The following is an 11,614-nucleotide window of genomic DNA, read 5'->3' as shown; positions in this document are numbered from 1 at the left end:
AGCTGGGCCGGACGTCCAGTGAGTGCATCGACCAGGAAGCCCAGAGCCAGGTGCCCAACTCAGGACGCAGCTGGTGGCCAGGGTTTCCAGAGGGGTTGAGCACCCTCGTGTCCTCCTGCAAAGGAGGGAGGGAAGCAAGGTGCCAGCCTATGTCTTCTTCTTGTGCTCCTGCTTTTTTCTCCGCCTCATGAGTCCCTGGTGTCTCCAGCTGTCCTGTGCCATGGGTTCATCCTGAAGCGAGTTGAGAGGGGCCCTGCTCATCAGCCTCTCTCCGTGTGCGTGGGAGGAAGACGTGTGTCCCGTTGCTGTGATGCGGTGCCTGACTACCAGCTGCCCTTGTAGCAGCCTGGACCGGGTCCCTTCCACCATGCGCTGCTTTCTTTCACTCTTTAGGCTCATTAAAGTTTATGCTGCATTGTAGCTTGATGTCTCCTCGTGTTCCTTCCCTTCTGAGACAGCCAGCCAAGCTGTCCAGGGGCAAATGTGATGCTGTGGAGGGGATAAGGGTGGGCTCGTAAGGGTGAATGTTGGACCTCCGTTGTGCCCAAAGGAGCTGAGTGCTCTCAAGGCCATGGATATTGCAAAAGACATGAGACCGTGGAGTGGTAGGTGGTATTGTCTGAGTGTGCAAAGAGTGGCCAGGAGCTCCCACATGGGATATGTGAGTAACAACTGAGGTTGCATACTGGCTTCCAGTTGATGAGGCAAGCCGTTGACCTGCTGCAAGACATTTCTCTGCAGGCTATCGCCCAACTGGCCAAGGCTCTGATCGCATGTTACCACTTGCAATGTGTTCCTGCCCTTCACTCCCCCAAGCACTCCTTCCAAACCCTGGAACTGCAGAAAGGCACAAAGGAATTGAAGGGCCAAGTGGCAGCCAGGGCAACTGTGTAAAAGCAAATATGAGTTCTGATTTTCAACTTTTTCTCTTTCCCACCCTTCAATAGTCTTCATGTTTCTCCAAGGGGAATGCTCTACAGCTAGACCTACAGTCCTGCTGTTGACAGTGTCAAAGAATACTCTTGCGCACTCTCCTGGGGTTAAAAGTGCATGTTTGCACCAGATGTGGTAGCCAGGGCAACTGTATAAAGAGAGATGTGAGTCCCCTGATAGATTTTGGCACAATAGTGATGGTTTGAGCATAGGCGTGTAAAATGAGTAAGGGAGGGGGATGGACAGACAGGGATTGTCCTCCCTCATCTGAAAGCAATGGGTAGCGTCAGTGACATGTCCCGGAAACTCTGCAGAGAGCTACAAGGGAGCAGGAAAAGCATCTTTGGCCCCACTGGAGCAGTCTTGTGGTGAAAAGCATTAAGTGTTGCGGAGTCCTGCGTGTGTCACTGTGTCCTGAAGGGACTCGGCTCTGGATGAGGCATGCAGCAAATACTCCAGAAACCACACTCAGGTGCTGTGGAGGCTGTGCCTGCAGAGGTCCCACGCAGTGACTCTTTTCTCTCTCCAACCAGGCCCCATGGTTGGGAGAGTGTGGCAGTGGTACCCTGCCAGTTCTGTTCTTCGTGTCTCCTTCCCACGCACTTGCCCTCCAGAGGAAATACTTTGGTCCTGCTGCTCTGGTTGTGCTTCAGGTAAAGGAGGAGGCAGCTCTTGTGCCACGCTCCTCCAACTGCCGTTGCAAGGACTCATGGAGCCTGCTTGCTGCTGAGCAGGGTTGGGTGTCCTGTGGAAATCCTGCCAAGTATGTGGTGGTGCCCGGTGTGCCAGCAGTCTGGATGGCCATAGCTAAGAGGAGGGCAGGAAAAGGGACGTGTATGGATTGGCCAGCACATGCCTTGGTCACCGGGGTGCCTCCAACTTTGCCAGAGGTGTCCAGCAGAGAGTGTTGGGAGGTGAATAGGCTTCATTCTTACCCACTGGTATTCTGCTGCTTAAGGCAAGTAGGGATGAAGGAGAGAAGGAAGATGGCAAAAGAGCCAGACTAACTTCTGCCAAGAGCAAAGCTCAACCGCTGAGAGAGGGTGTAAAACCCAAGAGCAGAGGTGCCCTGCTTAGAAAGGCGATGCCTAGTACAGTGTGAGTGGGCAGAGCATGAGAGAGTGCAAATGATGGTAGGGAGCCTCGCATGCGGATGTCCAGGCTGAAGCCTCAGGGTTGTGAGGAGACCTGCCCCATTCGTCAGGAAATACTGTAAAGGGAGGGCCTGGAGGGCAAGGGGATGGCATCACCTGGTGAGGTGGGACACTCCTCATCACTGGCTGCATCATCTGCCTGTGCTGACGTGTCATTTCTCCTGGAAACATTTTGGCCTCTAATACAGTCACTTGAAAGGAGCCTGCGTGGTTAACTGGGCATATCATGAACAGGGAAATGAAAAGGCAGCTTTGCAGGGAACATAAGCAGTGTCCCCATTTCTTAAATTGTGATGCTTTGCATGCAAGATGAGCTTGTTGGTAAACACATTACATGCACAAAAGGTGCCTCTAGGCCTGGGGTGGTCTGGACCAGTATAAAAGCCAGTGCAACTGCAGGCTCCCTCATCCACTTCTCTTGCCTTCTCCTCCGTGGTGAACAAGGTGAGCCGCAACCTCCTTTGCCTCTTTCTTGTCTTTATCATTTTTCTACTCTTTGTGTTCTGGCCTCAACTGTGTCTTTGTCTGAGCCACACTTTCCTGTGACCATTGCCTCCTGTCTCTCCTCTCTTTGCCACGCTGAGGGGAGATGTGAGGTGGTCTTATCTGTGTTTTCAGGGCCCTTTTGGAGACTGCGGCTCTCAAGGCTCTCTTCCTCTATATGTGGCCTGTCCCTGCTCGCCAGCCTGTGCCTTTGCTCTTGCCGAGCAGGCTGTCAGACTGCACCTCACATAATGCCTTTTCTTTCCCTACCCTCTCTCCCAGGTGCACTTCCGTCCCACAGCCATGTCCTGCTACGATCTGTGCCGTCCCTGTGGCCCAACCCCACTCGCCAACAGCTGCAACGAGCCCTGTGTCAGGCAGTGCCAGGACTCCCGGGTGGTGATCCAGCCCTCTCCCGTGGTGGTGACCCTGCCAGGGCCCATCCTCAGCTCCTTCCCCCAGAACACCGCCGTGGGATCCACCACCTCTGCTGCTGTTGGCAGCATCCTGAGTGCTGAGGGCGTCCCCATCAACTCCGGGGGCTTTAACCTCTCTGGCCTTGGTGGCCGCTACTACGGCAGAAGGTGCCTGCCCTGCTAAAGCTGGGCCGGACGTCCAGTGAGTGCATCGACCAGGAAGCCCAGAGCCAGGTGCCCAACTCAGGACGCAGCTGGTGGCCAGGGTTTCCAGAGGGGTTGAGCACCCTCGTGTCCTCCTGCAAAGGAGGGAGGGAAGCAAGGTGCCAGCCTATGTCTTCTTCTTGTGCTCCTGCTTTTTTCTCCGCCTCATGAGTCCCTGGTGTCTCCAGCTGTCCTGTGCCATGGGTTCATCCTGAAGCGAGTTGAGAGGGGCCCTGCTCATCAGCCTCTCTCCGTGTGCGTGGGAGGAAGACGTGTGTCCCGTTGCTGTGATGCGGTGCCTGACTACCAGCTGCCCTTGTAGCAGCCTGGACCGGGTCCCTTCCACCATGCGCTGCTTTCTTTCACTCTTTAGGCTCATTAAAGTTTATGCTGCATTGTAGCTTGATGTCTCCTCGTGTTCCTTCCTTTCTGGAATGCCCAGACAACATGCTCAATGGTAAATCACTGAATCGCAGCGTGATTGAGGTTGCAAAAGACTTCTGGAGCACAACTGGTCCAACCCCCTGCTCACGGATGTCAGCCTAGAGCCAATTGCTCTAAGTCCAGATGGTTTTTAAATAGCTGCAAGCATGGAGACTTAATCTCACTGGCAACATGTTTCAGTGCTTGGTGCCCCTCACCAACTCTGTAAAAAGGGGTTTCCTGACATTCCCATGGAAATTTCTGTGTTTCCTTCTGTGCCCATTGCCTCTGGTCCTTTCAATGGGGAGCACTTAAAAGACCCTAATTCCTTCCTCATTGCAAGTTCTTTTCAGGGATTTAAATACATTAATGAGGCAGCCCTCCCCTGAGACTTCTCTTCCCAGGTCTCTGTCTTTTCTCTTATGTCTCATGCTCCAGTCCCTGAATCATCTGCGCGGCCTTTCATTTGACTCTCTCCAGTATGTTCATGTATCTTTTGCAATGAGAAGCCCAGAACAGAACCCAGTACTCCCAGTCTGGCCTCATGAGTGAAGAGTGAAGGGGAATGTTGAACTCCTTCAAGCGTCTGGAAATACATTGTCTAATGCAGCCAGGGTACAATATTAAGCTGCATTTGCAAATATGATCACACATATGGTAAAGGGGTGGCTGAAAGGATGTGGTGCACTTGTGTCCTTTTGAGGAACTGAGAGTGAGTGTCCCATTGAAATGGTCACCTGGAGGGGACTGTTCTTTACATGTGACAAAGCAATCCAAAGTCACTCACTTCCCCTTGTCCTGAACACCAGGCTTATTGTGACTCTCAGCAAACCCCTGCAATGATTTCCATGGCTTCAAGACATGTGTGGTATGTGACAGATGCCCAAGGAATTTTATCCTTTCACTTCCGCCTCCAGACCATCTCCCTGTGACCCCCAGACCCCTTTCTGAACCACTCAGCAATGTTGGCAAAGCACCACAGTCACTGTTGGGGAGTTTGCAGAACCTGTGGCCAATGACACTGAAGAGAGGGCATTTAGCAAGTCTTTCTCTGTCCCTTGCTCCCTGACCAGAGCAAGGAGATAAGGGAAGCCTCCAGGATGCAGCCAGTGTGTCTTCTTGCCTTTCTGCCCTCAACTGCAAGACCACCGACATCAGGGAGGGCAGTAGCCTTGGTCATGTGTGAAGCTGTCATGTAGTTGGTGAAGTAGGAAGGGACAAAGTGCCTATCCCATCCTCTCGCAGGCTATAGTCCTCCACAGGTGATGTTTTGCCCTTTGCGCCCCAGTCCCGCTTCAGGTAGAGTGAGGGGCACCTGCTGTGCTGTCCCATACGCTGTAGGATCCCCTACAGTGCCTTTCCCCAGAGCTAAAGTCCTCTCTTCCCTGAAAGCCAGCTGCTGCCAGTGAAACCCACGTGCCCTGCTGTGCAGGAAGGCCCTCAGGAGACACACTCTCCATCCACACTCATGAGCCATGCTGAGCTGACAGCAGAAGCACAGTGGGGTGAAAAGATCATGCTGGGAAGGGAAGGCAGCATCTGTGCAAGTGATCAGCGAGAGCAGGGTGCGGCAGGGCATTGGAGCCTTTGGGCAGACCCTCACTACGGGTGCTGAGTGCGAGGCTAGCACAGGCCAGTGGGAAACTGCCTGCCTGAATGTGCTGAAATGCTTGGGAGGAGGATACAGAGATCCTGATATCTACTTGCCTCCAGCGTGTTCCTGATGACGTTCTCAGAGCATGATTACTTGTAAAGAGTTTTGATGTCTCCTGGAAAGCTTTCCAAGCTTTTTGTTGTGCCTCTTATTTATTTAGAGTGTAGGCTCAAAGAATAAGCATTTGGTAGCCTTGAGGATGAAGAATGAACATTTGGAAAGCTCCAACACTGACCTTTGGTGCTGTAGCAGTGTGGGGGGAGTACATTTCGTGTGTCTTGGAAGGAGTGTCTCTGCTTTTCAAATATCCTTCTCCTGTTGACTGGGAACTGCTGGAGGCCCTCCAGATAAGGTAAGGAAGGGCAAAGAGTATATGAATTTTTCTTGAAGTTAAATTGCTCAGCGTAAAACTTCACAGGTTAATCAAGGCGACTGGGATGTTTATACCTAAATTTGATAAAGTTAGGTATTAGGCTACACAATGGATATAGGGATTCCTGTCACAGAAAATTCTTTTTAAGTCTGGCCCTGTATTTTAGGGTTGCAAGAAAACATGCCTCATTCATTATGAGAATCCTTAAAGTGAGGGCCTGCAGGGTAAGGGGATGGCATCACCTGGTGAGGTGGGACACTCATCATCTGCCTGTGCTGACGTGTCATTTCTCCTGGAAACATTTTGGCCTCTAATACAGTCACTTGAAAGGAGCCTGCGTGGCTGAACAGGCATGTCATGAACAGGGAAATGAAAAGGCAGCTTTGCAGGGAACATAAGCAGTGTCCCCATTTCTTAAATTGTGATGCTTTGCATGCAAGATGAGCTTGTTGGTAAACACATTACATGCACAAAAGGTGCCTCTAGGCCTGGGGTGGTCTGGACCAGTATAAAAGGCAGTGCAACTGCAGGCTCCCTCATCCACTTCTCTTGCCTTCTCCTCCGTGGTGAATAAGGTGAGCTGCAACCTCCTTTGCCTCTTTCTTGTCTTTCTCCTTTTCCTCTTTGTCTTAGAGAGGTGGTGGAAGCTCCATCCCTGGAAGTTTTTAAGGCTAGGCTGGATGGGGCTCTGAGCAACCAGATCTACTGGGAGGTGTCCCTGCCCATGGCAGGGGGGTTTGAACTAGATGATCTTTAAGGTCCCTTCCAACTCCAACAATTCTATGATCCTGTAATTCTTCTGGCCTCAACTGAGCTTTTGTCTCAGTGTAACTTTTGCTAAGAGCATTGGTACTTGATCCTACTCCCAGAATCTCTGTTGCTACACTGGAGAGATGTGGGAGAAGGTGTTGGGCTTTCTCTGCAGGGAAACCTTGGAGACCGCAGTTCCTAATACTCTCCTCTTCCCTACAAACCCTGTCCCTGCTCCCCAGCCTGTGCCTTTGCTCTTGCCGAGCAGGCTGTCAGACTGCACCTCACATAATGCCTTTTCTTTCCCTACCCTCTCTCCCAGGTGCACTTCCGTCCCACAGCCATGTCCTGCTACGATCTGTGCCGTCCCTGTGGCCCAACCCCACTCGCCAACAGCTGCAACGAGCCCTGTGTCAGGCAGTGCCAGGACTCCCGGGTGATTATTGAACCGTCTCCCGTGGTGGTGACCCTGCCAGGGCCCATCCTCAGCTCCTTCCCCCAGAACACCGCCGTGGGATCCACCACCTCTGCTGCTGTTGGCAGCATCCTGAGTGCTGAGGGTGTCCCCATCAACTCTGGGGGCTTTAACCTCTCTGGCCTTGGTGGCCGCTACTACGGCAGAAGGTGTCTGCCCTGCTAAAGCTGGGCCGGACGTCCAGTGAGTGCATCGACCAGGAAGCCCAGAGCCAGGTGCCCAACTCAGGACGCAGCTGGTGGCCAGGGTTTCCAGAGGGGTTGAGCACCCTCGTGTCCTCCTGCAAAGGAGGGAGGGAAGCAAGGTGCCAGCCTATGTCTTCTTCTTGTGCTCCTGCTTTTTTCTCCGCCTCATGAGTCCCTGGTGTCTCCAGCTGTCCTGTGCCATGGGTTCATCCTGAAGCGAGTTGAGAGGGGCCCTGCTCATCAGCCTCTCTCCGTGTGCGTGGGAGGAAGACGTGTGTCCCGTTGCTGTGATGCGGTGCCTGACTACCAGCTGCCCTTGTAGCAGCCTGGACCGGGTCCCTTCCACCATGCGCTGCTTTCTTTCACTCTTTAGGCTCATTAAAGTTTATGCTGCATTGTAGCTTGATGTCTCCTCGTGTTCCTTCCCTTCTGAGACAGCCAGCCAAGCTGTCCAGGGGCAAATGTGATGCTGTGGAGGGGATAAGGGTGGGCTCGTAAGGGTGAATGTTGGACCTCCGTTGTGCCCAAAGGAGCTGAGTGCTCTCAAGGCCATGGATATTGCGAAAGACATGAGACCGTGGAGTGGTAGGTGGTATTGTCTGAGTGTGCAAAGAGTGGCCAGGAGCTCCCACATGGGATATGTGAGTAACAACTGAGGTTGCATACTGGCTTCCAGTTGATGAGGCAAGCCGTTGACCTGCTGCAAGACATTTCTCTGCAGGCTATCGCCCAACTGGCCAAGGCTCTGATCGCATGTTACCACTCGCAATGTGTCCCTGCCTTTCCCTCTTCCAAGCAGTTCTTCCAAACCCTGGAATTGGAAGGAGTCACAAGGGAATTGAAGGGCCCTATGGCAGCCCTGTGCAAACGCAAATATGAGTTCTGATTTTCAACTTTTTCTCTTTCCCACCCTTCTATAGTCTTCATGTTTCTCCAAGGGGAATGCTCTATAGCTGATCCTACAGTTCTCTGCTGTAGAAGGATGGTCTTTGTGCACGCTTCTGGGGTTAAAAGTGTATGTTTGCACCAGATTGCTACCTTGTCTTACTTGAAAGAAACCTGTCCTTCAAAATACTTGTCTGTCTTTACCTACTGATAGACTCTGTAGAAATGCACTCCCATTCATCGTAAGCCATGCTGAGCCATTAGCAGAAGGAAGGTCAAGATCAAGCTATGGAAGGAAGGTAACATCCTCAGTACATGCTTTCAGGGATCATGTTGTGTCAGGATGCTTGAGCCTTTAAGTAGACCCTCAGTATGAAGGACTGAGTTGGGGAGAATGGAAAGATGGTGGGAAATTTCTTCTTTGGATTTAATGTTTTGCGTGTGGAAGGGTTTTAAGTGGAATTGCCATGGGTAGGAAACTGGGCTGCAGTATGGTTTGAGGTGATGAATACTCTTTTAGGTTTGAAGGAAATCCTTCCATTACTTGCAGGGCTGCTATGTTGCAGTCACACTGGGATTCTTTCTGCATACATATTTCCTTAGATAAACATGTCCCTTCAGTCTAAAAGCTCGCTTCATCTTCCTGAATGAGGAATTTGTTTGAGCCACTGAGATGAGAGAGTTGCCTGTCTCTGAATCAAGTCCCACCCTAATGGGGGAAGGGTTTTTGTCCACCCTTTTCACTGAGGACCCAGTTGGGGTGTCAGGGGGCAAATGGTGCCCAAGCAGGGCTGTCATTCCTCTTGGGGATATTTGGTCCCTCTTTGGCCCAGGAAATGCAATGCTGAGCATTGAATCGTTCCCTTAGCATGCATCTCTGGGGAGATCCTGACACCTGCTGCTCTCCAGGCTGTCTTTGCTGGCACTGCCAGCCCTCCCTTGCTTCTGGGGAGAGTTGTACGTTGTATGGAAATCTCGCTCAGTCTTTGTATCCATATTTCTGTCCTGGCAGTGTGTAGAGCCAAAGCAGAAGTTGAGGTATGGACATGGGGAATGGAAGAATGGACTTTTGAAGCCAGAAGTCATTCTTGTTAGGGAGTGGTTCCTGCAAGATTAGTTAGTGGCTAATACTTGTGGGAAGGCAATGTCATTCTTTCTGAAACATTCTTGTTCTGGTGATTGGGAAAATCTGGGCAATGCTGGAAGAGGTGAAAAGGCAAAACAGACAGGATAATTTGTTCTAAGGGCAATGCGAGACACCAAAGAAAGTTCAAAAACCCAAGATCATATTCTCCCTTATGAAAAACTGATGTCTAAGAAAGCTTAAAAGGCCTTGGAGGCACAGAGAGCAATGGATTTGGTCAGTGCCTGCATAAAGAAATTCTGCCCTTTAATCCTAGGTTTATAATGAAAAAACTGCATTCATTGCAAAAAAGGCTGAAAGCAGGCCTCAGGATGGTAAGATGCTGACATCACCTGAAAATATGACACCACTCCGCCCAGTTGGATGAAACATCTCCCTGATTTTGATTTTAAATAGCCCAGGAAATATTTTGGCCTCTAATACTGTCACTTGGAATGAGCTTATATAGCAAAATAGGCATGTCATGACCAAGGAAATGAAAAGGCAGCATTGCAGGGACCATAAACAAGCGCTGAATTTACTTAAGTGGGATGCTTTACATAAAATATGAGCTTGTCGGTAAAACCATTACATGCGCAAAGGGTGCCTCTGGGCCTGGGGTGGCCTGGACCAGTATAAAGGCCAGTGCAACTGCAGGCTCCCTCATCCACTTCTCTTGCCTTCTCCTCCGTGGTGAACAAGGTGAGCTGCAACCTCCTTTGCCTCACTCTTTCTCTTGTTCTCCTCTTTGGCTTTTGCCCTCGATTGAGTCTTTTCTTTGGATGTAGGTTCTGCTGAGAGCCTTGCTGGTTGATCCTGCTCCCATCATCTTTCTTAACTGTGTTATCCACACAGCATAGATGGGAGAATGTCTTGGGCTTTCTTTGCAGGGAAACCTTGGGGACTGCGGCTCCCAGGCTCTCTTCGTCCCTATGCGCCCTGTCCCTGCTCCCCAGCCTGTGCCTTTGCTCTTGCCGAGCAGGCTGTCAGACTGCACCTCACATAATGCCTTTTCTTTCCCTACCCTCTCTCCCAGGTGCACTTCCGTCCCACAGCCATGTCCTGCTACGATCTGTGCCGTCCCTGTGGCCCAACCCCACTCGCCAACAGCTGCAACGAGCCCTGTGTCAGGCAGTGCCAGGACTCCCGGGTGGTGATCCAGCCCTCTCCCGTGGTGGTGACCCTGCCAGGGCCCATCCTCAGCTCCTTCCCCCAGAACACCGCCGTGGGATCCACCACCTCTGCTGCTGTTGGCAGCATCCTGAGTGAGGATGGAGTGCCCATCAACTCCGGGGGCTTTAACCTCTCTGGCCTTGGTGGCCGCTACTACGGCAGAAGGTGCCTGCCCTGCTAAAGCTGGGCCGGAAGTCCAGTGAGTGCATCGACCAGGAAGCCCAGAGCCAGGTGCCCAACTCAGGACGCAGCTGGTGGCCAGGGTTTCCAGAGGGGTTGAGCACCCTCGTGTCCTCCTGCAAAGGAGGGAGGGAAGCAAGGTGCCAGCCTATGTCTTCTTCTTGTGCTCCTGCTTTTTTCTCCGCCTCATGAGTCCCTGGTGTCTCCAGCTGTCCTGTGCCATGGGTTCATCCTGAAGCGAGTTGAGAGGGGCCCTGCTCATCAGCCTCTCTCCGTGTGCGTGGGAGGAAGACGTGTGTCCCGTTGCTGTGATGCGGTGCCTGACTACCAGCTGCCCTTGTAGCAGCCTGGACCGGGTCCCTTCCACCATGCGCTGCTTTCTTTCACTCTTTAGGCTCATTAAAGTTTATGCTGCATTGTAGCTTGATGTCTCCTCGTGTTCCTTCCCTTCTGAGACAGCCAGCCAAGCTGTCCAGGGGCAAATGTGATGCTGTGGAGGGGATAAGGGTGGGCTCGTAAGGGTGAATGTTGGACCTCCGTTGTGCCCAAAGGAGCTGAGTGCTCTCAAGGCCATGGATATTGCAAAAGACATGAGACCGTGGAGTGGTAGGTGGTATTGTCTGAGTGTGCAAAGAGTGGCCAGGAGCTCCCACATGGGATATGTGAGTAACAACTGAGGTTGCATACTGGCTTCCAGTTGATGAGGCAAGCCGTTGACCTGCTTGCAAGACATTTCTCTGCAGGCTATCGCCCAACTGGCCAAGGCTCTGATCGCATGTTACCACTCGCAATGTGACCCTGCCCTTCACTCCCCCAAGCACTCCTTCCAAACCCTGGAACTGCAGAAAGGCACAAAGGAATTGAAGGGCCACGTGGCAGCCAGGGCAGCTGTGTAAAGGGACATGTGAGCCCTCTACTAGCTTTTGCATCATGGTGATTGTTTGAGCTTAGGCGTGTAAAATGGGTAAGGGAGGGGGATGGATAGACAGGGATTGTCCTCCCTCATCTGAAAGCGATGGGTAGCGTCAGTGACATGTCCCGGAAACTCTGCAGAGAGCTACAAGGGAGCAGGAAAAGCATCTTTGGCCCCACTGGAGCAGTCTTGTGGTGAAAAGCATTAAGTGTTGCGGAGTCCTGCGTGTGTCACTGTGTCCTGAAGGGACTCGGCTCTGGATCAGACATGCAGCAAATACTCCAGAAACC

General features: G+C 52.0%; 1 protein-coding gene and 2 pseudogenes across 1 annotated transcript; all 3 read left to right on the top strand.

The window, feature by feature from the left end:
- The first annotated feature begins 2,463 nt into the window (after positions 1-2,463).
- Positions 2,464-3,170, top strand: LOC134525790 (feather beta keratin-like). The gene is made up of 2 exons (XM_063357007.1): positions 2,464-2,524; positions 2,866-3,170. Exon 2 carries the CDS (start codon positions 2,874-2,876, stop codon positions 3,168-3,170), a length of 297 nt encoding a protein of 98 aa, XP_063213077.1. The 5' UTR covers positions 2,464-2,524; positions 2,866-2,873.
- A 2,935-nt stretch (positions 3,171-6,105) lies between these two features.
- On the top strand, positions 6,106-7,030 carry LOC134525892 (feather beta keratin-like; annotated as a pseudogene).
- Positions 7,031-9,650: 2,620 nt separating this feature from the next.
- Positions 9,651-10,412, top strand: LOC134525893 (feather beta keratin-like; annotated as a pseudogene).
- Positions 10,413-11,614: the final 1,202 nt, after the last annotated feature.

Source organism: Chroicocephalus ridibundus, chromosome 21 (genome assembly GCF_963924245.1).
Source record: "Chroicocephalus ridibundus chromosome 21, bChrRid1.1, whole genome shotgun sequence".
In the NCBI taxonomy this organism is placed as follows: domain Eukaryota; kingdom Metazoa; phylum Chordata; class Aves; order Charadriiformes; family Laridae; genus Chroicocephalus; species Chroicocephalus ridibundus.
Note: the sequence above shows the minus strand (reverse complement) of the source record. Positions and strands in the feature narration are given on the sequence as shown.